The sequence below is a fragment of the Nicotiana attenuata genome, unplaced genomic scaffold (assembly GCF_001879085.1).
Source record: "Nicotiana attenuata strain UT unplaced genomic scaffold, NIATTr2, whole genome shotgun sequence".
In the NCBI taxonomy this organism is placed as follows: Eukaryota; Viridiplantae; Streptophyta; class Magnoliopsida; order Solanales; family Solanaceae; genus Nicotiana; species Nicotiana attenuata.
This window is the reverse complement of record NW_017673107.1, coordinates 123,919-151,075: the sequence shown is the minus strand read 5'-3', so window position 1 is coordinate 151,075 and position 27,157 is coordinate 123,919. Positions and strand designations below refer to the sequence as shown.

Below are 27,157 nucleotides of genomic sequence, written 5' to 3'. Positions count from 1 at the left end.
GTTTACTTCGTCGTGCCTATTATTGGCCTCAAATGGCCGATGACGTCGCTCAGTATGTGAAGACTTGTCTAGATGCCAGAAGGACAAGTCGGACCGCTTGACACAAGCGGGACTCTTGTAATCACTAGCTGTCCCAAAGAGACCTTGGGAAAGTGTTTCCCTGGATTTCATCACCGGATTGCCCAAGGTCGGAGATCTCACAACTATCTTGGTTGTGGTGGACCGGTTTTCCATGTATGCCACCTTTATTGCAGCCCCACAATATATATCAGCAGAAGATACAGCTCGACTCTTCTTCTCTCATGTCGTCAAATATTGGGGCCTGCCCAAAGACATTGTTAGTGATCGCGACTCACGCTTCACTAGCAACTTTTGGACCCAACTCTTCAAGTGCCTTGGGTCAAAATTGAGTCACAGCTCAAGTTTTCATCCGCAATCTGATGGCCAGACGGAGCGGTTCAATGGTATGTTGGAGGAATATCTCCGCCACTTTGTAATCAGATCGCAGAAGAATTGGGTGAAGCTTCTGGATGCTGCTCAACTGTGTTTCAATTCACAAAAGAGCTCTAGTACAAACAAAAACGCTTTTGAAATTGTTACCGGACAGCAACCGCTACTCCCACACACTGTGAATGCACCAAACATGGCTAAATCTCCTCGAGCTGCTAGCTTCTCAAAAGAGTGGAAGCGGAATTTGGAGATAGTGCGGAGCTATCTTGTCAAAGCTCAAAAGCGGATGAAGAGGCATGCTGATCAGAATCGTCGCTTTGTTGAATATCAAGTAGGAGACAAAGTGATGGTCAAAATCCCAAAGCGGTACTTATTTGCGGGGGTCCATGACCCTCGCCTATTGCAAAAATACATTAGACCCTTGTCCATTGAAAGGCGCATTGGGAAAGTAGCATACCGGGTGGATACCCCAGCTTGGTGGATAATTCATCCTGTCTTCCATGTCAGTCTCCTGAAACGTTTTCGGGAAGACACGGAGGATCCTTCACGGAGCCAGCTCACAATACCCAGTATTCGAGGCCCCAATTCAACGGAAAAAAGGCGTGTTGAAGCTATCCTTGATGATAGAGTGATTCATGCCTCAAGGAAAGATCACCAAGAGTTCTTGGTGAAATGGCAGGGCTGTGATGCAGAAGAGAATACTTGAGAGAGGGGAACAAACCTCAAAGCCTACAAGAGCCTCATTGAAGATTATTTTGCGAGTAAGGCCCGAGGACGTCGCCAACTCAAGTGGGGGAGAATGTCATGGGCGGCTTTCCAGCCATACCCCATGACCCCTTGGGCGCGGCCCTTAGTGTCCTAGCAAGCCTCACAATGCCTAGCGCCACGGACGGCCCCGTGGTCTTGGCCGCGCCAAGTGACAAGCGCGCAGGTGCCTCTGTCGCCCCACCAATATCCCTCGCCAGCGCCAAGCCGCAGGTAGATGCCAACAGCGTCGCGTACGCAGACAATGCCGTGCTCGCAGACCGTGATGCCGAAGACACTGCTCCTGACAATGGACCTGCTGCTGCCTTATAGAAAACTAAGTCATTTTCATTGTAAATATAGAGTAGTTTTATTTCATGTACTTCCATTATGTTTCTCTAGCTTAGTCAAGTCTGGTCTTGTAGCTTTGGATTATTTTTTTTAAGTATTATTAGGGGGGATCAAGCAATCAAAACTTTCTAGCAAGCAAACAATTCTCTGTGTTGGTGTCTCTCTCCCACGACACCGCGTTGCTTTTCTATAATAGCTTTCATTAATGCAATCAAGCTTTCTTTCATTCTCAATTCTCATTTCTGTTCTCTCAATTGCTCTTGACATTGGTTTTCCCGTACGACACTGACAATCTCGTCTAGCGTACGGAGGGGACCTCAGTTGGCGGACAGTAACTGCACTGACTTCAGTTGCTTAGCCTTACGTCGCCCTTCCAAGGAATCTCAGGAAAGCGCCGCGTAACAGTTATTATAAACAACGGTTAGTTACGGTTGTTTTTGCTTGATTGAAGTTTGAATCTAAGAGCCGGTTTGGACATAAGAATTTTTTCACTTTTTTTCGAAAAGTTTTCACTTTTTTCGAAATTAGTGTTTGGCCATAAAATTTTCAATTTTCACTTGAAGATTTGGAATTTTTCGAAAATTTGAAAAACTCCAAAAAGCTGTTTTTCAAAATTTTCACTCAGATCACTGAAAAAAAATTCAAAAACAACCAAAAATTATATTCATGTCCGAATACAACTCTAGTTTTCAAATACCATTTTCACTTTTAAAAAAAATTCACTTTTCTTTGGAATGTTACAATTCTTATGTCCAAACGCCCACTTAATCATTCAGATTTAAACTTATGGAATCTATTATCATATGGATTTTTTCTTTTATAATCATGTGTTTGTTATGCATATTTTTTATTTATTTAGCAGTTTTACGAAGTTTTAATTAATTAAAATATTATTAACTTAAAGATTTATGTGAATATGACATTTTATCAAAACTTTACCTATTACAGTTACATCTAGGCTCAACCCAACAAGGGAAAGTGTACAGTTAGACATTAATTACAGTTGTATTCACTCTTAAATCACTGTTTAAAATGTATTTACTCTTTAGCCAGTGCTTTAATAAATTTTTACCTACCTAGACGAAAATACCCCTGTGCTAGACATGGTATCCTTAACTTCATGAGTGCCGTGTAAATATTAAGGACAAAATGTCCTGAATTAGTACCTTTTGTTTCAAACTCTAGGACAGCCTATTCTTAACTTCATATGTGCAGTTTAAATGTCAAGGACATGGTGTCCTTAACTTCATGAGTGCTGTGTAAATATTAAGAATAAAGTGTCATGTATTTGCACCTTTTGTTGTTAAACTTTAGGACATCATGTCCTTAACTTCATATGTGCAGTATAATCTCGAGAATTAGGGTAGAAGATCAGTGGGTAGTCGAGTGTATTTCGATGTTGTACCAATAGGTAGTAGTATTAGTCTTGTAATCTCGTATTCTTAGATTTATATTATTACATATTGTTTCTTTCGTTGCAAACATTATTACATATTGTTTCATTTTCCTTGAGCTGATCGAGGGTCTTCGGAAATAACCTCTTTATCTTTACAAGGCGTAGGGGTAAGATCTGTGTATACACTACCTTCTCCAAATCATACTCGTAGGACTACACTAAATCTGCTATTATTGTTGCTATTGGAGTATTCAAAATCAAACATTTTGAATGTCAGGAAATAACCGGGGCCTTACTAAACATTTTTTACACGTTGATGCCAAGGAGAATGTTTCTTGTAAATGTCGTATTATAACATTGTTCGGAAGCAAGAAAAAGATTGGAAAAGGGAGAGAGATTCATTCTGTTTTTGATTGCAATAAGTGAAAAAAGAAACATTCACTTTACATTTATATCTTCTGTCAAAATTAAGGAATATAATGTATAAAGTTTTTCTCTATGTTTCTCTTTCTTTTTCAACCTTAGCTTTGCATTATTTATTTTAATCGAGCAAATTAAACTAACTGATAGAAAAAGTGAAGATCAGTTTTATGGTCAGTTATAAATGTTAGTTTAATTTTTATATAATTATTTTCACAGGATATTAATAAAATATAATACTGAAGAACATCAAATAAAACTTAGAAGATCTTACAGAGTCATTCCGAACGAAATTATTCCTTCTAAAATCTAATACGAGGTTAAAAGTGTAATTGGCTCGCAATGGAAGAAAATCCAAATAAAAATACTAACAATAGGATTAGCATTTAGAACATAAAGAACAGAGGAAATATTAAGAAAACAAAGAGAAGAGCACGTGTTAAGTCAACTTACAACCTTAGACATATTAAAACAAAATAATATGAAAATAAAAAATAATACTAATAGTACTAAGGTACTAAAGAGAGAACTTTGTCAAAAGCAAATTTTGCGTGTAAATATTTGGTTGGTTGATTCTATATTTTTTCCCCAAATGGTTGATTGGTTCATATTTGTTCTTTTTTTTTTTTTCTCTTTTGTTTTTGTGTGGAGAGGAAAAAACGCTTCTTTTCTTTCTCCTTCTCTTTTTCTCTGTTCCTTCTTTTACTTTTGTCTGAATTCCCCTTTTTTCCTCTCTCTGTTTGAAGTTTGTTTCTTTTGTGCATTTCATCAAACAGAAGAGAGGGTGTGTTTTTTGTGTTTTGTGTGCTCAGAATTAATGGAAATTCCGGTGATGGGCTGTTTCTGATCATCATCATAATGGATTTTGATGCCGGAATTTCCTTGTCTGTGACTGAAGGTCCTTCCTCTTTGTCACCGTCTCTCCATCAAGGTACTCGTTTTAGTTTATGTGATACTCTTTTATTTTAGTCTTTTCAAAAAGAACATGAAAATAATTTAACATAAACTTCTAATTTGTTTCGGTTTATGTGATCCTGTTTCATTTTTAGTCTTCAACAAAAGAATGACTCTTTTTATATGTGGAAATAATCTAACATAAATTTTCCATTTTACCCTTAGGAACACTGCCGCATGACTAAGCTACTATGTCCTGCAGCTTATGTAACCCTATTTCTTTTAAGTCGATTAAAAAAAGTATATAAATTTGGAAACAATTTAGCATAAACTTACCATTTTGCACCACAAGTCTTTTTTTTTTCTTTATTTCATCTTAATTGAGGATCATTACTGTAATTGTTGTAGTGAAATATAATGCTGCTAATGTTTGTAATCTTGACTTGTAATTTCTTATTGTGTTTTTTTGTTGATTCATAAATAAGGTAGGAAGATAAAGATTGGATTTTTATAATTGGGATATTCTTTTTTTGTGGCAAAAGCTTTCATCTTTGTCAAAGCTGTATATGTTAGTAATACATATGTTACTCTGAGCAACTGCACATTCGATATTATGGTCCGTTTTAGTCAGTTCCAAGAAAAAAGACCTTTTATAAATTATGAAAATAATTTAACATAAAGTTTCCATTTTACCCTTAATGACACGTATTTTTCTTCTCTATTTTAATTTTTTTGAAGGATCATTACTGTAACTGTTATGGTGAAATATAATGTTGGTAATGTTTGTTGTTGAGTTGCAATTCTTTAATTGTTTTTTTGTTGCTTATTAAATAAGGTAAGAAGATAAAGATTGGATCTTTATAGTTGGGATATTCTTTTTTCGGGGAAAAGTTTTCATCTTTGCCCAAGCATTAAAACACCCCCCCCCGCGGCTGCCGCCACAAAAAAAAAAAAGAAAAACAATATTTTGCTTCTATTGATATATGGATTTTTCTGTCACTATTTCTAAATTAATTAATATGAGAGACCAATATAGGATTTGGATCTGTAAAAACAAATGGTGGCTAGTAAATTTTAGGTGAATTGTCTAATATGGTTTAAAGAAGAAGAGTTCATGTGGAATTTGAAATAAGCAGAGATGCTTTGATGATCAAAATTTTGTGCTTTTCTATTTCTTGATAACTTTTTGGATGCATTGTTTCTAATTTGTTGTATGACTTATGATGCTGATGAAATGCACCTAAAGTACTTATGGTTGTACTCATCAACTTTCTTGTACATTTATTGTTAGACAAATATTATATAAGCAAGGTATGCACAAGTTGGCTCGGACAATACCCTTATTAAACGAAATATAGAACCGTATAAGCAAGAAAAGAAATGAACCTTATTAAGTTGTTTTATTTTTCAAGATCAAATGCTGGTAGAATGAGTTAACAAGGTCCAGAACTTAGAGAAGAAGTTTATGGAACTGGTATCAATACTAATATTACTTAAGATGAAGTAGTGTTATTGCGTATCCACTTGGTTTTTCAGACACTCTGTGGCAAATGAACTTGAGATCAAGGGAATCAATTGAGTCGGGACATTATCCTGTCCGTGATGGTGAACCAGATTGTTCCTACTACATCAGGACTGGTCTCTGTAGGTTTGGATCAACTTGCCGATTTAATCATCCTCCTAATAGGAAACTGGTAAGACACTGTATTCCACTTATTTCATGTAGCATATGTCCCTATATGACGAACCCTTATGTATTTGTTCTCCGTAGTATATGACGTTCTTTCCATTTTAGGATCTAAAGTGTTTGACACTATTCCACTACTACAACAACTTTCACTACTTTTAGGAATTCAAATTGTTAAACTATTCAGATTTGGAACATTGACGTAACATTATCTATATCTAACTAACTTTTCCACTATTACGTTAATATTTCTCTCCACTATCACTATATAGTACATCAGATTAACAGCTTAAACTTCTCATGTAATCAAGTACCATCATATAAAATAGGATGGAGGGAGTATTTATCTCTAAGGAATAGAGCATTTATCACTAATTGAATTTCTTTCTTCTCTCCTCTTGGTTTACATGGTGTTAATCCAAATAGAGGCAATTTTAGAATCTAGGTTGTTTCTTTCATTGAGAAAATCTTTCAGCTTTGTAAGTAAGCTGGCACACTCATTGCCTCGACACTGGTACCAATCTCAGTGGTCAAGTTAGTCAGTGACCACATTAATAGTTCGTCTTGTGGAAACGACCACATTTATAGTTCATCTCGTGGAGATGACCACAGTTGTCAACAGAGACACTGCCGTGCACTCTTACTCGAGCCAACAACATTACCGTCACTTTTAGTGTATAAACTTCTTCACATAGACGTCATCAACCACATTAGCATGTCTTCCCTGTCAGTAGTCTAATTAGCACTGCCATCTCAGCGTAGCATTTAGCTAGTAGAGCACATCACTTAGTCCAGTAAGAACCACATCATCATGTGTGCCATGTGCACAATACAATGCCATGCCAGCATGTCAATGTTACTTACTGTGTTACATAAAAATTTTAGGAGCCTCCGACCATACGATCGACTGCAGAAATTCATTTTGTTATCCTCCAATTTAGCCGTAGTTGTTATTCTTGTTTTATATTTCTAATATCCTGGGACATCCTACTTAGGCTCGGTGTATTATTCCATCTTCTACCAATGTTCCAATCAAGGTCAATGTATCCTTTTTGTGTGTGGATGACGTTGATATTATGGTTAATGATCCTAAAGAGATTGAGGCACCAAATGGTATCTCCTATTCAAATTCAAAGCAAAGTTTGGACTGGGTCACGTATTATTTTGTCATAGAGGTGGCCCAGTTCAACTTAAGTGTGGTATATTGCGAAAAGCTAATTATCTTGGATGGAACAATATGGTTGATTGTCGACCAATTGACACACTAATGTTGTTACTGTTGAGACTTGAGAAACCTTTAGCAAAACACTACTACATGGTTGAGCGAACTCTTTTTTTTTGGTGTGTGTGTGGATAAGATAAGATAGCAGGGGTCAGTAAACTCAATTATCTGACTGCATATCAAAATTTCTTTTTCGGTTAGTGTGGTTAGTCAATTTTTTAGGATATCATGATGGTCATTGAAATGCAATGGTTTGTACCTTTCAATATATCAAGAGTGCTTTGGGTCAAGGACTCCTTATGAAGGTTGAGAAAATACTAAGATTGCTAGATATGTGGATGAAGATTGGACTAGACCTCGATCTGATAGATGGTCTATGCACACTCATTGTGTATTGAGTGGTGGAAATTTGATCTCTTGAAAAAGAAAAGTCATTATTGTCTGGTCAACTGGAGGGGTTGAATACAGAGCAATGGTTTTAGCAACATATGGAGCTTATGCATTTCAAACAGTTGCTTCAAGAACTGTAATTAAAAAAAAATAGCATAGTTGACATTGAATTATGACAGTCAAGTCGGACTATATTTCTTCTAATACATTGTTTCTTAAATAGACCAAGACATTGTGTTCAATTACCATCTATCGTAAAAAAATATTGTTTTAACTTAATTCCATGAGCTCTGTTATCTCAGCTAGCAAACATGTGTACTTGAAATGTATGTGATCCTAGCATTTATGTATTTGTGTGGGAAGCTTGGAGCACGTGATCTTTACATATAATTTGAGAGGAAACGTGATAATGTATCTAAGATCAGTGTACACGTTTTGATTAATTGTACAGAATATTTTTAAAATTGTTTACACCTAGGAACTTGGTAAGTAGAAAACTTTCTTTATTTGGTGAAGCCTAAACTCCTATATAAGGAGACTTTTTGTATGTTAGTTATCACCAACATAATAAGATTTCGATCGTCTTTAAAAGAAAATAATTTCCCTCTCTTTTTTTTATTTTTTATGTACAATTGGTCTATAAATGACTTTAGCCTGTATAAATTCCCAAATGCCAATATCCAGAGAGATATATGCAGCAGCAAAACAGGAGAGATAAGTTCTCTCCAAATAGGAAGGTATAGGAAACCAATTTATATGCTTTGTCGGGAGTTACGACAGCTGTTTTTGTGGAAAGATATGTTACATAGTTGCACATTTAATGCCTTTAAGTTTAAGAGATGGCTATATATGTGTTTCATCCGTGCTCTACTGTAGCTAAGGCACAACAACAACAACAACAACAACCCAGTGGAATACAAGACACCAGACGCTAGCCTCCATTTCATCCACCCCACCCCTATCGGTGCGTAACATTCTCATTAATCTCCCCATCCTCCTGGATAACCGACCCCGGTACATAAAGCTCTCTTTCTTGGGAATGACTTGAGATTCAAGCCTCACGTCCATGTCCCCTTCTCCCGAAATGCCGCTGAACTTGCACTTCACGTATTCTGTCTTAGTCCTACTCAACTTGAAACCTTTAGACTCAAGAATCTGTCTCCGAATCTCCAACCTCTGGCACCACCTTGCGTCTCATCGATCAGAACAATATCATCCGCGAATAACATACACCATGGCACCTCCGCTTGTATATGGTGTGTCAGTGCGTCCATCGCCAGGGCAAATAAGAAGGGGCTGAGCGCCGAGCGTTGGTGTAAACCCATAACAACCGGAAAATGCTCAGAGTCGCACCCCACTGTCCTAACCCAACATCAGTCCCCTGACTGGTTTTTGCTTGTCTAATAGTTGGATAAGTGATTTAAATATTTGGGGATTCTGACAAATGTTTACTCTGTCTCTTGGAATAAGAGGAAACTAATTAATCTGGTAACACATTGGGTTTCCCATTTCCTGGTTATCTGTTGACAGTATTTCTCATTTACTATTATATATGGCATAGAGATTTTCCATCTGCTCCAATCCATGATCAATTTTAACAGCGCATTTTAATAACATAAGTGGATGTTATTACCTTGTTATCTGAGAACAGAGAGAGGAAGCTTCCATGTGCTTTCATGGCACCTTGAAGCCTTTCCTTTCTACTGCAACTTACCTCCTCTGTCATTCACTCTTCCTCTCTCTTTCTCTCTCTCGTTATCCTTTCTCTGCAGTTGCCTATGCCCATTTTGTGTTAACTTCCATTCCATCTGCCGGTAGTGAAAAAAGAACTGCATATATTGGAAGTAATCGATCCCAAGAATGTCAAATTGTTATACTATAAGGCAGGAGCAGAAAAAGAGTCTAGATGAAAGGTAAAGAAAGTTATAAGGATGGAGACTGGGTGAGTTAAGAACAGAAGAAGATTTGGGGCATGGCTATTTCTTTTTTCCTTTTGATGAAACTTTGAAGAGCTCTTTATGGATGAGCTTCCAAGACTTGGCTTTATTAAACTGACAAAAAAAGTTCTGCTCTGGGACTCTTTGTCTCCTTCACTGAAATGTTTCATGACAATGTGATATTGTTTGTAAGCCCATTTTTGGGTAACAAGGCCTGGAAAGTGGACAGGTTAGAGAAAATTTCCTTTTCCTTGTATCATAAAGAAGAAATATTGAAAGTCAACCTGCACTCTAAGTTTAAGTTGCCAAAAATTTAGAGTGACGGAGGTTATAAGTAGGCATGTGAAAATCTCAGCCATATGTTTTGAATCTTCACATCCTTAGTTCACGTATGTTATGCATACTAGATATAAGCTTCTGTGTATGCACTGCAGCTTGCATATCTATACACTGCAATAGGAGATATTCAGTTGGGATCTTATTTCTTGATGATAATTAGTAGATGTATAATGCCTATGCTGTCTTCCTGTTAGAACTTTAATAAGCGTCACTGAATTTAACTCTGCATGTAATCATAAATATTTATGCAGTTATGATTTGCATATATTCCTTTGTTTGCATCTTGGGAACTGATGGATATGCAAAGTATTTGATGTAGGCTATTGCCACGGCAAGGATGAAAGGAGAGTATCCAGAAAGAATGGGACAACCAGAATGCCAGGTATGTTCCAGGCCAATATGTCTTTTATCTGCTGATCATACAGGAAAATGAATAGCAGTGTAATAACATCTATTCATACCAATGGAACTACAACAAATAGCCTCAATCCTAAACTAGCTTGAGGCTAGATTTTTACAAAAAGGAAATTTAAATTTAAAATCAGAAAATTTGTCAAGGCGATTCGTTAAATAGAGCCAATTCTCTTTTAAATGTTAATTTAGGATGCTTTTTAATAGTTCAAAAGTTCTCTCATTTTTGGAGTTTTAGTGAATCAGAGCAGTAGACCCACAGGCAGAAGACTCAAAATGATGCTTTTATGTCTATTAACCATCTTGTTCTGTTAACCATCCTGGAGTGACTAGTTTTTAGAGTTAGAGCAGTCAAGCATTAAATATAATCAACTTTCTTAAGTTCAATTTATTTTCTGGCTGTTGAAGTCATACTTTGCATGAGCTTTGGTGTGGTAACTTTCCATTTATCTCCGCTAATTCCCTTTAACCTATTTAGCTCACAAACTGAATGATTTTAGCAATTTTACAGTACTACTTGAAGACGGGAACTTGCAAATTTGGAGCCACATGCAAGTTTCACCATCCTAAAGACAAGGCTGGGATTGCTGGAAGAGTTACCCTAAATGTCTTGGGCTATCCACTTCGCCCGGTTTGACTTCATTATCCGAACTACTTGTTGAATTTAATAACATTGGTTTTCTAATGTATGCAAAAGGTTCTTAGTTCATACTGATTCTAATGAATCTTAACCTGCATTTTTTTCGACTTACCATATTGTCAGGCAGGGGCTTGCAAAAGCCCTTTCTTTTGTTCCACATGCTTGCTGCTAAAGTTATTTAAGATCAATTGTAATGATTGAAGAGAGCCATACCTATGTTTAATATAGAAGCTAAAGCTAACAAATGAATTTATTGCCTTGACATTGTACTGGATATTCATGGGATACATGCATTGCTACATTGTATTTGCTAGGTGTGTTATGATTGTGCGAATGGCTGATAGAGACCTCTTTCTTGAAACATGTTTGTGCTCTTTGGTCATACATAATGTCTTTTTTTTCCTACCTGCAGAATGAGGCTGAATGTGCGTATTACATGAGAACTGGACAGTGCAAGTTTGGAAGTACCTGTAAATTTCACCATCCCCAACCTTCTAACATGATGGTCTCTTTACGTGGTTCCCCTGTTTATCCTCCTGTTCCTTCTGCAACAACTCCTGGTCAGCTGTCCTATCCCTTGTCCAGAGGATCTTTTATTCCTGGTGCACGCTGGCAGGCTCCGTCAAGTTACACTCCATTGATAATGCCTCAGGGAGTAGTATCAGTTCCAGGATTTGCATACAGTGTAAGCTTCCGTAGGATACCTTGCATTTGCTTGTTATGTATAGCCTAATTTTGTACTTTGTTGCTATTTGGGAAACCAGAATTTGCTGCATCCAGCCCTCTTTATTATAACTTAGGTTCCAAATTTGCTTGTTGATCAAGAAGTTCGGCTTAAACTTTTTTATGGCTAAGCTTTTGTAACCTCTTATCTGCATTCATATTTGGGGATTACTTTAACCTTTCTGGAATATTTGAAGTCTGATGGACAAATATAAGAATAACTATATCCTTTTTCGTTGCAGCATGCTTACTAAGATTTCGTTCTTTCTTCAAAGGTTCTGTTCTCTACTTGAATACATCTGAGAATCATTGCACCACAACATCGGAAAACAATTCCACTTTAATGTAGCAGTAGAGATTTTCTTTGGAATAATATCTTGGTAATTATTACTCTCAAGATGAAATTCTCCTCTGTTTATCTTTGAGGAGGCCACTATTATTAGATATTGAAGTCATACCTTCTTCCGCTTCAGAGTCATTATTCTAGCACCTTCTCCTTCCTATGCTATTTGAATGAATAATTTTCTTTTGTGGGATGTTATGATTATTACTTTCCCAATTATGAAATAGGCGAGAAAAGTTTGTGAACTAGTTTCAAGGAGACTATTCACTGCCTTTATATTTCTTTGGAGATAAAGCAACAGTCTCTTCGTATAGTCATATGGTATTAAGTTGTTATTGTAGCTGATGTCCAGATGGAAGTAAGTTTAGAATGAACTTGTGAGAATATGTTTTCTGAATATTCATTTTTTATTTGATGGGGAGCGGAGCTAGCTGAGTTTGAACTTGACCTTAGTCCTAGTAGGAGTATTCACGAATTGAACTTAATCTCTTTGCGATTTATATGGCAGTATTCAGGCAAGATGTTACGTTCATTATGGTCAACTATTTTCTATAATCTTGTATTGCACAAGCTTGTGAGCTGTGCCTTTTATCTACTTTGAGGTTTTACAATACGTGCATATGAACTCAATTTACATAGAATATCTCTTTCAGGGTCAGATGGGATCGGTTTCTTCTCCCGAGGGCCAGCAACAGACAGCTGGAAATAGCCAGGTTTATGGAACTTCACGATCCGGTGATGCAGCAAATATGGGATCCCAAGGAGTCACTTCCCCATATCGTCCAGCTTCTGTTCCTATGGGGTACTATGCATTGCAGGGGGAGAATGTCTTCCCTGAACGACCTGGGCAGCCTGAATGTCAGTTTTACATGAAGACTGGAGACTGCAAGTTTGGTGCTGTTTGTAGATTCCATCATCCGAGGGAAAGGCTGATTCCTCCTCCAGATTGCATGTTAAGTCCCATTGGACTTCCTTTACGCCCTGTGAGTAAACTTTTTTTGTTATTTGCTAGTGTTTTTATTATGACATCAGTCTAGTGATGAGTTTGCTGTTCAAAACTTCCACACTTGTTTTTTGTCAGCTTTAAGCGGGCAAGATAATATCCTCCTTTGAGATGGATTTTTTTTGAACATCAACGTGGCCTATATTCTATGGATAAATTTAGACTATTTCCTCTCACAGGCAACTACTGTTTATCAGTGTTAATGAAACGAGATTTGGAAGTGATATTAATCTAATATGACATTTCAATGCAAGTATATGTTGTTTCTCATGCTTGACGCACTTGGTGACTGACTCTGCAAAGTTGGTCCTCTTCCAAAGTCTGTTGAGTATTAAATTTTTTTTTCCCACTGTGAATAAAGTGCCACTAGGTTAATTAATTGACATTACATGTATGCTGGGTTCAAAGAGATGTTTGTCTTCATTACTTTTCTACTTGGAAGATGGACTTATAGTCCATGAAATAGAGTGTTCTTCAAAAATAAAGTTAAGATTTTTTTTGTTGATTATGACTTCAAATTTGTGGGGACCTGTATGGCTTGTTGGAATCCATGTTAAGACTAGTTTCTGACTAAGCTGCTAATTGTTTGGTATCCTAGCGAGTCATTTTGTGAAAAAATTCGCCAAGTTTAAGGATTAGCAATCACGAAACAATCTGCTTAGTAAGTTTTGGGACACGAAGGTGTTTATTGACAATTGTAGCATTGAAAGCCTTTACTTCTTCGAACTCTTAAGTATGCGCTTCTAGCTGAAGATTTTCTAAACCAAACAGCGACTTTTTTCAGAAAACAATTCTTTTGACACACACAAAACCGTTTCCTTCAAATTCAGATTCTAATTTAAACATTAAAAATACAAATTCAATTGATTTCTAATCAGACACCACCTTATTTTACTTAGTTGTAATTATGTTAGCTAAAGGAGCTGTTGAGAGTATGATAATCTGCATGAGTGCTACAGTCTTGGAACATATTTTGGAAGACAATCAAAGGAAGAGAAGAAGAGATGTGGGAAAAGAATTAGTTGAAATAGGAAAAAGAAAAAATGGTTACTTTTTCCTGCTTTTCCCCCCAGTTAAAACCTTTTTGGTAATGTGGAAACTTAGTGAGCTGAAAGATTTCTTTTGGTTTCTTTCTTGGGTTTGTTTTCCAGGGAGAACCATTGTGTATTTTCTATTCCAGATATGGGATCTGCAAATTTGGCCCAAGTTGCAAGTTTGATCACCCAATGACGGTTTTCACTTATAGTATCTCAGCATCATCTACTACTGATGCTCCTACAGTTCAGCGTCTATTGGGTTCAACATCAGGAACCAGTGCATTGACCTTGACTTCAGATGGGCTTGTTGAAGCAGTGTCCACGAAGCCCAGGCGACTGTCACTCTCAGAAACAAGAAAGATGCCACCTGGTGATAATAACATTGACAGAGAGGGATGATTTTTATCCCCCCAATTACCAGCCAGCATCATCATTTTCTATCTTTTTGAGAATCAATAACAGTTGCCTGTAAATTCTTTTCCATCGGTGGAGATGTACAGAATCCAGTAAAAGTCAATTTATTCTTCTGAAAATACATTTCAGTTGACAAGGTTGACATCTCTGTACTTCACTTTGGAGCAATGTATAAATCTGCCGATGTTGGCACAAATTGGTGAATCCAACTGTTAATTTGTAATCTGCCTAAAGCCCTCTACCTTTTTATGTGAATCAATTTGACCCCCCTAATCTCCTGTATGAATCATTGGTTTCCTCTATTGTATCTGGCTCTCTGGTACTTTTTTGAATACCAGAGAAGGTTGTAAATGATCTAAATGTCTAATTCTCGTACCTTGAAGTTGTTCTAGACATATGTTGATGACGTGCTTTGCTTATAATTATTATCAATGACCAGAGTTCTAAAGGTATCTCATGGTTATTAGCTGTTTTTTCTCGTCATCAGAAAAGAAAATAGCAATTTACCCCTTCGAAGTATTATGATTAACTGAACTTTTTGTTCTATTTTTCTCTTTATTTTTGGCAGATATTATCTTTGCAGGTTTTGTGTGAGGTAACTTGTGGTGATTGCAAACATAAATCATGTCCATGGATCTTTCTCTGCCTGTTCGGTGCACTATTATGATATTATCTGGTAAACTGGAATTGTTAGGGGCTCACTGAGGAAAACACGGCACCTAGGTAGGTAGAATAGTTTTCATCATGGAAGTGGTGACTCTTTCTCCAACTTAAAGAAGTTTTTTAACAGTCCCCTATGAATTTTCTGTATTACAGTGATCGGAAAAGGAAGCAGCATATTCCATCAGGAAAGCAGTTAATAATGGTAAAAGAGATGTAACCTCTTAACTTAAATTTTGCATTTTCTGTCCTTCATCCTCTTTCCTTTGATAGTACAGTTTAGCTTTTCCATGTATATCTGTTTCTCTCAAAAATAGAATTGAATTTCAAGAAAGAAAGTACTTGTGTTTAAGTCATGGAGAAGATTTCTGCCTTGTAGGTAGCTACTTGTGTAATTGTACCTTTTTCTCTCTCAAACAAACCCGAAAACTAGTTCCGCATGATTTATGTTCAGCAGTTTTATTTTGTAGGCTACAGGATTACCACAATTGTCATCCAAGAAGCTCCAGAATATTGGCGGATCTCGTCCCTAGGTCCCAAGGTGGCACATATCTGTGGCAACAAGATCATCTCTGAAGAGAATAACTTGATCAAATAGGATGTCATTGCTTTTTTGGGTGCAGTAAGACATCTTACAATCTGTGCAACTTACTAATAGGAAGCTAGAGCTCTCTAGTGATCCGTGAAACATCTGAAGTTTTAATTTACTAAGAGCCTGTTTGGCCAAGCTTGTGGGACGCCAAAAGTACTATTCTTTTGTAAAAAAAAAATACTTTTTGAAAAATTTAAGGTGTTTGGCCAAAATGAAAAAGTACTTTTGAGCAGCAGCAGATGCAGCTTTTCTGCTTTTGGGGAGAAGCTATAAATTCTAGCTTCTTCCAAGAAGCAGAAACAGAAAATTAATTTGTTCAAGACAAAATACCCTTACAGTAAATTTATATTTTTCAAAATATCCCTCATTAATTTAACATTTTTCTTTTCTTTTCTTTTTTCTTTTTATTTCTACTATACATTTCTTCTCTTTTTTATTTTAATCATATTTTTATTCTCTTTCTCCTATTCCTAAGAGTAGATTTTAAATTTATATTGCATGATGTATTTTGACATATTTAAATTATCATGTAAACAATAAGTACTATCAAACACTCAATGTTAATGCTTTGGAATAGCTATATTTTATATTGATTGAAATTTTTTATTTATATAAGTACTATCAAACACTCAATGTTAATGCTTTGGAATAGCTATATTTTATATTGATTGAAATTTTTTATTTATATTTTTACTTTATGTTGTATATTTTAATTGAATTCCTTTATAACAAATGTTTAAATTTATTTTTCTTTTCTAAATAATACTAATCGCAAATTGAACCTTTACTGCCCTTTTTGTAATTTGATACTTAAAAGTATTTTTTTAAAAGATCGGCCAAACACAATGAGCTTGCAAAAAGCACTACTCAAATGAATTGGCCAAACACAAACTGCGATTTTGCAAAAGTACTTTTTCCAAAAACACTTTTGAACAAAAGCACTTTTCAAATTACGTAGTTTTTGGCAGCTTGGCCAAACGGACTCTAAGTGAGATGTACCATGATGCGCTGACGTTGAAGTAGTCAACCTTGTAATTTGACACTAAACCAGAGGATATTTAACCTAGTACCCCATTGTCCTAGATGAGAATCGGATTTGGCAGGAAGACGTAAGCTCTAACAAGTCTCTGATCCAATGTAGAAATTTCTGTCTTGACCTAATAAAGGAAGATACTTTTGTGAATTCATAATCAGTGGATTTATTGATGCCACTAGCTGATCCTTGAATCTTTTGAAAAAGATGGTCAGAGAGTTGCTGCCTATCAACAACAAAATAATATAGTAAATAGTTATTCAGGGAGTTACAATAAGAACCATATGATATTTCGTGATGAGGAGCCTCTAGATCATGGCACTGTTATTAGCAGCATGCTCTTCTTTGAAAGATCTATGGAGAAAAATCTGTAGAATACAGTGTTTCCGTTTCAATGGAAGGAACAATAGTTATTCTAGTCGTTTATTCAATGATTAGTAGGAGTGAGAAAGTAAATTTCCTTTTATTTTTGGCCATGTTGGGATTTATGCTATAACAAATTTTGATATCCTTTACTGGGGTTTAAACAATTTTCTATTTGTTTAGGTATTGAATGGTGTGGACTTTGATATGATTCTGGAAAACTGCTTTTTGTATGATTTGGTTGTTGGATTAACCTTCTGGTAATCCCCTCCAGGGTATGCTGAATTTGCAAAACGTAGCACCTTATGAATGTTGAGTTTACATCCTCCTCCTCAGAGTGATACAATTAGATTTAGTTTACAAATACTTGCCCAACCTCTAAATTCATGTCAGTCTCTTTACTCTTTTGGTGTCTATTGCTTTTTTTTGATAATAATGCTTATTTTTCTTTCTGGTGAAACTTTGGATAATAATGTAAGGTATACTTCCTTCAATGGTTCAGCCTGCCTTGATTTAATTTCTTTGACTAGCCGTTTGTAAATTCATGTAGAGTCCTATCATATGAATGATTGCTTGATAGTAATGGCAGCCCGGTGCACTAAGCTCCCGCTATGCGCGGGATCAGGGGAAGGGTCGGACCCACAAGGGTCTATTGTACACAGTCTTCTCCTGCATTTCTACCAGAGGCTGTTTCCACTGCTCGAACCTGTGACACATTTGCTAGGCTAATGCATCTAGCTTCTTGGCAATAGCCAAGTGCGTTAGATATCGTCATATTGTATGTGTGCAATTTCAGCGTTGCGAGGTGTATGTGTGTGTCTGTCAGTTTCTGGTCCTGGTTTTTGAGTAAAGTGTCAGAGGCTCCAGATCACTACGAGTTTGAATGATCTTATTGTTAGTGATTTGCTAGAAGTAAGAATAAAGACATCAGTCACTCAACTTTAATTTTATCAAATTAGTTATATGAATCCTACGTATCCCTATTTGGAGGTTTCATCAAGTTTAAATCTCTAACTTGTTTGGGACTAAAGTGTAGTAGTTGTATCAGGTTTGGACTATTTTTGCCTGAACGTCAACATACTGCCAGGGGCAAAGTTATGTGGGCGAAGGGTAGTCAACTGAACACGCTTCGCCGAAAATTATACTGTGTATAGGTTAAATATTACTTGTTATTGCTAAGGAAAATAGATTTTGAACACCATTGCATAGCCCACTAGCAAATGGTATTCAAAATTTGAACACCTTTATTGAATTTTCTGGCTTCGCCATTGCATTTGGCAATTCCTTTATTTGATCTTGAGATTGATTATGCTTTGCGATCATTTTCCTTTATTCGATCTAGAGACTGATTATACTTTGTCAGACTATCATTGATGGAGTTAAATGAGAAAAGAGGAAAAAGAAACAAAATTTAAAAAAAAATTGATTTTCACCAAAATCTTTAAAATGACTTCTTGTTTATACAGGAAACCAGAAATTTCATTATCACAATTCACAACTAAGTGTTAAACATTTGCTAAGATAAGAAGGAAATCACATTTTGCTGTATTACACGAAGATACACAAGAATATCAAATAATTTAAGGCGACCAATCAGGTCCACCGGGCTTCTTCAGCAATATCTGATTATACTCAGGTCTCGATGTCTGGAAGAACAAAAACAATGAACGTTAATCCAAAAGACCAAAACGTCCTATTTATGTACAATGACAAGCACCAAAAGCATAACCAATGACCCCTTCTTAAAAAGAATCATTTCTAACAAAATTTCATAGTCAAGATTTTGAATCCATGTAATGGACCAACAGCTTTTCATGATTGTAGAAAATACAACATCAAGAAATATGCATGGTGGATGTTCAACCTAAATCGATGTAATTACCGACTACAATCCTAATTATTAACACTTCCAAAGTTTTCCAAGGAAGTAACTTATAGGTATAACGAGACCATCTCATCTTTTTTCCGATAACCATGGTGTACGGCCTCCGGTTCCTGCACACTTCGACTATTAGATCAGGTACCTGCTATCTTTTACCAGCATAGGTACTGAGTAACTTCGTCTAACAAGGTTTAGGCAGATGAGAAGAATCACTTTAGTGTATAATGAGACCATCTTCTAAAAGTCGTGGCTGGATCTGAATAGCGAATACCAGGCACTGGAATGACAAGATTGTCCTTGCCTCAACAAATATTATCCTTCAGATTTATTTTAGTACCAGTGCTTCCCTACAACCAGCATTGATAGATTGAACTAACAGCAGCTTGAAGACCGTTGACCGACTAATGAGAAACCCATTCTACATTCTCCTAACAACTACCTCTAGAGCCTTAAACTCAGTTACAATTACTGAAAGGGGAAAAGAAACATGTAAAAGGAAAATCAACGGCCTTTCTCAAGAAAATCCTTCAAAGACTCATGCAATTAGTACATGTTTGGTTGACTCATGAACTCAAAATTTTCTTGTTCTTTTCATTTATTTTACATATATTGTTGTACTTCTTCCCTGTTCTTCGACTTCATTTCAGTATTTGTAAATTACTTGAGAAAGGGTTAGGTAGCCGAGCTGTCCGGTTTTGTAGCAGTAGTTTTAGTACATCACTTAGTGTCTTTCATGTATTTTCCTATCCCTAGACTTCTGTTATTACTTGTTGTTGCCTTTGTTTCGGTTTTCTGAATGCATTACCTAGTGTTAGTTTTGTATTTTTGCTTCGGTTGCCATATTGGTTTGCTTATTATTGCCCCTTCCCTTTATCTTTCTTGAGCCGAGGGTATACCGGAAACAACCTCTCTACCTTCTTAAAGGTAGGGATAAAATTTGCATACATTTTACTTTCCCAAGACCCCACTTGTGGGACTACACTGGGTATGTTGTTGTTGTTACTTTCCTACCAAAAAGCAATGCAGCACTTATCGACAGACAGGCTGTATCATAAATAGATAATTTCAATAATCACATGTTTTTTTTTTTTTTTTTTAGGGGTGAAAGGACAAATCAGAGACTTTTAAAAGTCTGTTCAAATTGAAAGAGAAAATAAAGAGCAGGAATATCAGTTGTCATCACTTTGAATGACAGTAAAGCATTCTTACAGATAAAATTTGTTAATTACATTTAAGATACATTAAAACGCAATCCCTAAATCAAGAATGAAGCAACTAATGAAAGATTGACCACCTTAAGTGGAGTGCAAGATGGAATTGCTCTCAGACCACAGCTGGTTAATAGTCAGAACCATTAGGGAATAGGGAATTGTAAAACAAAGACTTCTAAGTGTGAAATTAGGAAAATCTTTGAATTCTTGACTTTGTACAGTTCATACTTTGCATTTGGGTCATTACACGAAACTGCTTCAATTATTGGACTACAACAACAACAACATCTAAGCCTTAATCCCAAGCAAGTCAGAGTTGGCTATATGAATCCTCACTAATCATATCGCTCCATTTAAGCTCAATCCTAATAAATTGTTGGGCAACTACACAAATAGGTGAAAACCATGGGAGATCAAGGTTAAATCGGAAAAAGAAGAAGACGTAAGGTGATTTCTTCCCATCTGTTTAAACCTTTGTGTCACCTATTGGTCACGGATTCAAGCCGTTGAATCAGCCACTAACGTTTGCGTTAGGATAGGCTGCCTACATCATACCCTAAGGATGCAGTCCTTCCCCGGACTCTACATGAATACAGGATACTTTGTGCACCGGGCTACCCTGTCTAAACCTTTGTGGTCAGAGTTACCTAGTAGCTATACCGGTGGAAGGTACCAGTACTCGTTAAAATAGTCGAGGCGCACACAAACTGTCTTGAACCCTACTGTTGTTATAAAGAAAAAGTCTTTATGAGAAGCTTTAAACATAAGCTCAAATACCCTACTACTATGCATTTGGTCTCTCAAGTAAACAAATGAAAATAGCAATTTTTTTTATATACCATGATTGATTGAATTGCTGAAATGGTTAAAAGGCAAATAAAGGGAACAACTCAATGGTTACTAACTTTAGAAATATGCAATTAAAACTAAATTCTGAAACAATTCAATGGAAGAGTAAAAAAAACATTTTTTTAGAAAATGAAAATAACCTAATTTTTAGTAACTAAAGGGAAAGAAGAGAAACTAACCAGATCTTTGAAGATTAGATATGCTATAAGGAAAAAGAGGACAAAGAGAATCTCAAACTCAGCGAATCGGACGAAAGTGAATACTGAGTTAACAGCCCGAGTCATAAGCGACGGCGACGATAACCGCTTCGCCATGGTTTCCTTCAAAATGCAGCTTCAATTTGGAATTAAACTGAAAATGAGACAATTAGTATTTAAGTACTCGAACTTTTTAGAGTTAATTAATTCCCATTTCTTAAAATATTTCTGTCTTGTGCCTTTTAATATGTGAGTGTGAGAATATCTTGTAAATAAACATAATGGGAATATAAACAAAGATAGAAAAAGAATCTGATCCAATTTGTTTTTTATCTTAATGGAGAATATATATTTTCATTTCATAAGTGCACCTAAGCTAATCACAAATTATTCCAATTGAAAAACCTTCTGTTATGTGATGATGTTTGGATAGTCATGAAGTTTAAGATTTTATTTCTTTTTGAAATTTATGATCTAAAATAGCCATAAATATTTCTGTACTATATAAAATTATAAGTTTAAAATTAAATTATTATCATATATAAAAATATGATATTTTTCATTTAAAAAAGTGTGCTACATATAATGTGACAGAAAATGTGCATGGATATGAATGCAGCCATACAAGTAAGTAATGTTTCTAGAGGACACTTCATTTTTTTCTTTTCTAAAAGTCTTTTGTAGAAAGAGAAACTCTTCCTTACCTCTAGGACTTACTCCCATGAATACAATCACTATTACACCATTCATACCACCGGAATCATTGGACAAGAACAACCATATGGACGTGAAAGAAACAACACCACACTCCTATAAGGAAATGCTTCTTGATAAACCGGTAATCCACCAAAATGATTACTATGAAGAAGACGCCACCACAATCATCAAAGATGATAAGGGGAAAAACATTGAAGGCTCAATCCCCCTTCCCCAAGAAGACAAGAAACGCCTTTACTTCCCATGGCGTTACTCTGTAATCATAAAGGTCTTTGGACGTACAATGCCACACCAATATCTTCGCTCTAAACTAATTGACTTATGGAAACCATTTGAACAGTTAATCTTGATTGACCTAGGATGTGATTTCTTCATTGTCAAATTTAGTCTAGAAGAAAATATGGCTAAAACACTACATCTAAGACCATGGTTTGTCTCTGGGAATTTCCTTTCAGTACGGAAATAGGAACCAAAATTTGTGCCACAAGAAGCTACCCTCTCTACCACATCTATTTGGATTCGTCTCCCACAACTACCAACAGAGTTCTACCACAAGAGATATTAGAGAAAGTTGGTAGGAAACTGGGCAAACTACTAAAAATTGACTCATGCACCTCCTCCACTTTGAGAGGAAGGTACGCACGCATATGCATTCAAATACCTTTGGAAACCCCAGTGAAAACATCTGTAATAATTGGAGACCATAAGCAAACAATGATTTATGAGGGAGAAGACGCACTAAGTACAACTTGCGGAAGAATTGGGCACATATCAAGAGATTGCAACTACAAAAAAAAATACAACCACCCGCGCCTCGAGAAGCACCGGAAACCTCAGAAAAAAACACGAAACAAGGGGAGGAGAATGAATGGAAGACAGTAACCTTCCCAAGAAGGAAAAAAATGGATCAACAAAAGGTGAAAGAAAGTAACGATGTACCTGCTAACAACCAACACCATGCATCACAAGCACAACGGATCCAGGTAAACATGTTTGACGCAAGCTCAGGTAAATTCCCACAAAATAAAACTGTGCAATACAATTCTAAGTCAAACAATCCCAGACCAAAATTTTACAACGGGCCTAACGACCCAACTAATAAACAAAGCCCCATCCCCCACTCCCCTGCAACCCCTTCCACGAGGCCCCAACCCAAACATAACGCCAAACGCAAGGCAGGAATAGGGCCTGAGGAAACTGACACGATCTCCACCCTTGACCCACACATCGGCACCCGCAACGAGGCCTCTACTCTTAGCCAATCCCTGACGCAAAAGATGTCAACCCCGGGGTATTGGATCACAATGCCGGCCCCGATCAACCAATAGGGGCCCACACCCAATTGGAGACACCGAGCCCAAATAATCACCAGTACCCAAATACCTACGCGTCCCCTACCCCTACCTCTCTCTATGAGAAAGCCTCTAATGGGGAAAACTCAATATACCCCATGAACACTCAAGCGCCTCATCTAAAAACCCACTTAAACTCAGGTGAACACACTTGCCGTCCATTCCACAAGATAGCACATTAATTCCGAATCCCTCTCCCCAGATACAATAACCGCTGCCTTTTCCATTGACCAAGATTTGACACCAAAGGACGCAATTATGAACCCGTCCACTAACATAATCCCCCCCATTACCCAAAGTAGCAAATAAAAAAAACACAAAAATGAAAAAAAAACCAAACGCCACCCACCATTGTGACCTTGCTGCCACTACCACCGGACCACCTACCAGCATCCTGGCTGAAGGTAGCATTACAGGGACAGGTGTTAGTTTACAATTGCACCCTGGTAAATCAACCAGTGACCTTGATTGTCCAGGATCCAACACATTTGGCGAGAGTAACGATGGAATCACTAAACAAACCCTTGGCTGCCTTTGGTCCATGCCTATGGCAGACAATGCGAATACCGGTAACATGCAACTGAACATCGATCCACCTCTGCTCAACAGCCTAATGTCCCAAGCCTTCCAACCAATACCATTCTTCCCAGATCCGGCAACGGAGGATCCAGCAGCGTCGCCGGTTTTTGTGACCATCGAACCCCAAATCCACCAAGCCCCATCATTTTCTGCTCCACAAGAGAAGAGCCCGTCTCCACCACTGGGCAACATCAAAAGGGAAATCAACAAGGCCCTAAATCTCCTAAAAAGGAAAAGCTCACCAGAAATGGAAGGAACAAACTATGGTCCCCTTCGCACAAACTCTCTACTACTGGACTCAGTCAGGGGGATAGAGTTTAGTGTAGAGACCAGCAAAGTATTGGTGTTGCTGTGCCCAAGAACGATGACCAAATGTGGATTGAGCCTAGTGTCTCACCACTCCCAAGGAGTGACCAAGCCGCTTCTTAATCTGACTCCAGTCCTCAGCATGAAGGGAAAGACCCAAAAGACTCCAAAGAGGACTCCACAGGGAATGGAGAAACCTCAGCAAAGCCAATTCCCACACATCCAACCACCCCTAATGAATTACATCATATGGAATGTTAGGGGTGGAAACAACGCTAATTTAAGAGGCATTGCATGAATATAGTCAAGCTCTACAAGCCAACTATGCTGGTTCTGCTAGAGACCAAGATGGCTGATCACAAAAAACTAGTAGAGGAACTGCAGTTTGACCTGATTATTCAATCTTCGGCTATTGGTTTATCTGGGGGGGATTGTGCTTATGTGGAAAGAAGATAGTGTTAGTGTGGAAGAGGTTTCCACCACCCCCCAGGGTATCCATGCCATGGTAAAGGTACTCCCTGACCACACCCCCTGGTTATTTTCTGCCATCTATGCTAGTAATATTTTAGCTAACAGAAAGTTACTATGGGAGAGCTTAGTTACTATCTCTAAAATCTCCATAAACAATTGGTTCGTGGGAGGGGACTTCAATAAAGTTCTGAAAGCTAAGGATAAATATGGGGGCAAACCAATAAACCCTACTCGTAGTAACTTATTTTGGAACTGCCTTAATGAATGCAAGTTATTAGATTTAGGATACAAAGGAAGTAAATTCACCTGGACTAATAAAAGATACAAGAATAGGATTTGTCTGATTCTTGAAAGAATAGATAGGTGTTTTGCCAATGAGAGTTGGACTTTCCAGTACCCTGAGGCTACTGTGATACATCTTCCTAGGACCCACTTTGATCACTGCCCCACCCAAGTAGTACTAAAAGGGGATTCATTCAATAATGCCACCAGACCTTTTAGGTTTGAATCATTATGGACTAGCCACCCATCCTTTTCCAGTATCATCAATGAGGCTTTCCTCCCTAATTCCCCCCTAATTCAATCAACTGAGTCTTTTAAGAGGAGTGTGACCCAGTAGAACAGAAATACTCTTGGCAATATATTCCATAAAAAAGAAGAATGTTAGCCAGAATTGTAGGAATCCAAAAATCCCCTAATTACCAGTTCAGCAGCTATTTGTTAAACCTAGAAAATAACCCGATCGATGAGCTTGATCCATCCTAAAAAATGAGGAGGATTTCTGGAAGCTCAAATCTAGGATTAACTGTTTAATGATGGGGATGCCAACACTAGATTCTTCCACACATCTACTCTCAATAGAAGAAGAAGAAACATGATCCTCTCCCTCAAAGAAGAGAGTGGAAACTGGCTCTATGATCAAGGAGACATCAAGACATCTATATTTTCCTTCTTCAAAAACCTCTATACCTCCTCACACTCACAAGCTCCCATCTCCACCACCAAACACCTGACCATGACCCATACCCTATCTGACTCTCAAAGGGATAGACTGGATAGGCCCCTCGAAATGGGAGAAGTAAAAATGGTCATCTTCTCCTTCAAGCCCTTCAAGGCTCCTGGGCCTGATGGCCTCCATCCCTTCTTTTACCAGAAGTACTGGAGCATTGTAGGAAATTTAGTATCTGATTTCTGCAAGCAATGCTTCACTACTAACTCCATGGATGAGACCATGAATCAAAATCTTCTTTGTCTCATTCCAAAGTGCCCCTAAACTTCCATGCTCAAAAACATCAGAACAATTGGACTTTGTAACACAATCTACAAGTACATCACTAAGATCATTGTAAACAGAATCAAGCCAATGCTTCCTAACATAATTGGCCCTAGCCAGGCCAGCTTTCTTTTCAAATAGGAAAGTTTCTGACAATGCTATCATTGTGCAAGAGTATATTACTCACTTTAGGAAAATGGAAGGGACACAGGCTGACATGATCCTCAAAATAGACCTAGAGAAAGCCTTTGACATGATTGAATGGTCCTTCATTAGGGACACCCTTCATGCCTTCAACTTTCCCCCTAGGCTGACCAAGTTAATTATGTCTTGCATCAGCTCTTCCAGCATATCAATCTTAGTAAATGGAGGAAAAACTGAAGCATTCAAGCCCTCCAGAGGCATCAGACAGGGGGATCCCATATCCCTTTACCTTTTCATCATGTGTATGAAAAGACTCTCTGGGTCAATTGACCAGGCTGTGCTGGCCAACCAATGGCAACCTATAAATATTAGCTAGTCTGGCCCTAAAATCTCTCACCTTTTCTTTGCTGATGACCTTACTCTGTTTGCCAAGGCAAACAATAGGAATTGCACCACCATGTATTCTATCCTGCAGTCCTTCAATGAGAACTTTGGACAAAAAATCAACCTCACTAAGTCCAGAGTACTCTTCTCCTCTAATACTACTTAGGACGCCATGGAATGTCTCACTAATGCACTATCAATCCAAGCTACTACCTCCTTTGGTAAATACCTTGATTTTTCTATGTTCCATAAGAGATTCACTAGCTCTGACTTTCAGTTCATAATAGACTATATGCAGTCCAAGCTGGCTGGCTGGAAAATAAATTGTCTAAATATGACTGGTAGGACCATTTTGGCTAAGTCATCCCTTAATAGTATCCCTAACCATGCCATGCAATATATCAATTTGCCCACAAAAATCACCAAGCAAATTGATAGAATCCAGAGGAACTTTATTTGGGGAACTACCCCAAATAGGAAAAAAAATGCACCTGGTTAATTGGGATAGGGTCACCAAGAAGAAGGCCAATGGGGGCTAGGGCTCCAAAAAGCAGAATTGAAAAACAAAGCAGCCCATGCTAATCTGGCCTGGAGGATTTATCACAACACCTCAAGCTTATGGTCTAGAGCTCTAATCTCTAAGCACTGTAATTAGAACCATACTCCCAGAACCACTAAATCTCCTACATGGAAATGCATCTTAAGGGTATGGATACATGCAGAAAAGCTAGCAGAGGTGGTCC

At 37.4% G+C, this 27,157-nt stretch overlaps 2 protein-coding genes across 2 annotated transcripts; one reads left to right on the top strand and one right to left on the bottom strand.

The window, feature by feature from the left end:
* Window positions 1-4,004: 4,004 nt before the first annotated feature.
* Window positions 4,005-14,807, top strand: LOC109215465 (zinc finger CCCH domain-containing protein ZFN-like). Its single transcript, XM_019379536.1, has 7 exons — window positions 4,005-4,292; window positions 5,792-5,949; window positions 10,150-10,212; window positions 10,753-10,872; window positions 11,294-11,566; window positions 12,601-12,930; window positions 14,102-14,807. The coding sequence occupies exons 1-7, from the start codon at window positions 4,220-4,222 to the stop codon at window positions 14,384-14,386; spliced, it is 1,302 nt and encodes a 433-aa protein (XP_019235081.1). The 5' UTR covers window positions 4,005-4,219; the 3' UTR covers window positions 14,387-14,807.
* Window positions 14,808-18,459: 3,652 nt separating this feature from the next.
* LOC109215467 lies at window positions 18,460-21,452 on the bottom strand. The gene is made up of 2 exons (XM_019379538.1): window positions 21,171-21,452; window positions 18,460-18,695 (listed from the first exon to the last, which is right to left on the bottom strand). The coding sequence occupies exons 1-2, from the start codon at window positions 21,303-21,305 to the stop codon at window positions 18,630-18,632; spliced, it is 201 nt and encodes a 66-aa protein (XP_019235083.1). The 5' UTR covers window positions 21,306-21,452; the 3' UTR covers window positions 18,460-18,629.
* Window positions 21,453-27,157: the final 5,705 nt, after the last annotated feature.

Bases quoted from the DNA above. Each gene is read 5' to 3' on its own strand.
- LOC109215465 (XM_019379536.1), top strand. From the start codon at position 4,220: ATGGATTTTGATGCCGGAATTTCCTTGTCTGTGACTGAAGGTCCTTCC. The intron at 4,293-5,791 runs GTACTCGTTTTA...TTGGTTTTTCAG, and splicing joins GTCACCGTCTCTCCATCAAG to ACACTCTGTGGCAAATGAAC. The intron at 10,213-10,752 runs GTATGTTCCAGG...GCAATTTTACAG, and splicing joins TGGGACAACCAGAATGCCAG to TACTACTTGAAGACGGGAAC.
- LOC109215467 (XM_019379538.1), bottom strand. From the start codon at position 21,305: ATGGCGAAGCGGTTATCGTCGCCGTCGCTTATGACTCGGGCTGTTAAC. The intron at 18,696-21,170 runs GTTAGTTTCTCT...TTGTTCTTCCAG, and splicing joins ATCTAATCTTCAAAGATCTG to ACATCGAGACCTGAGTATAA.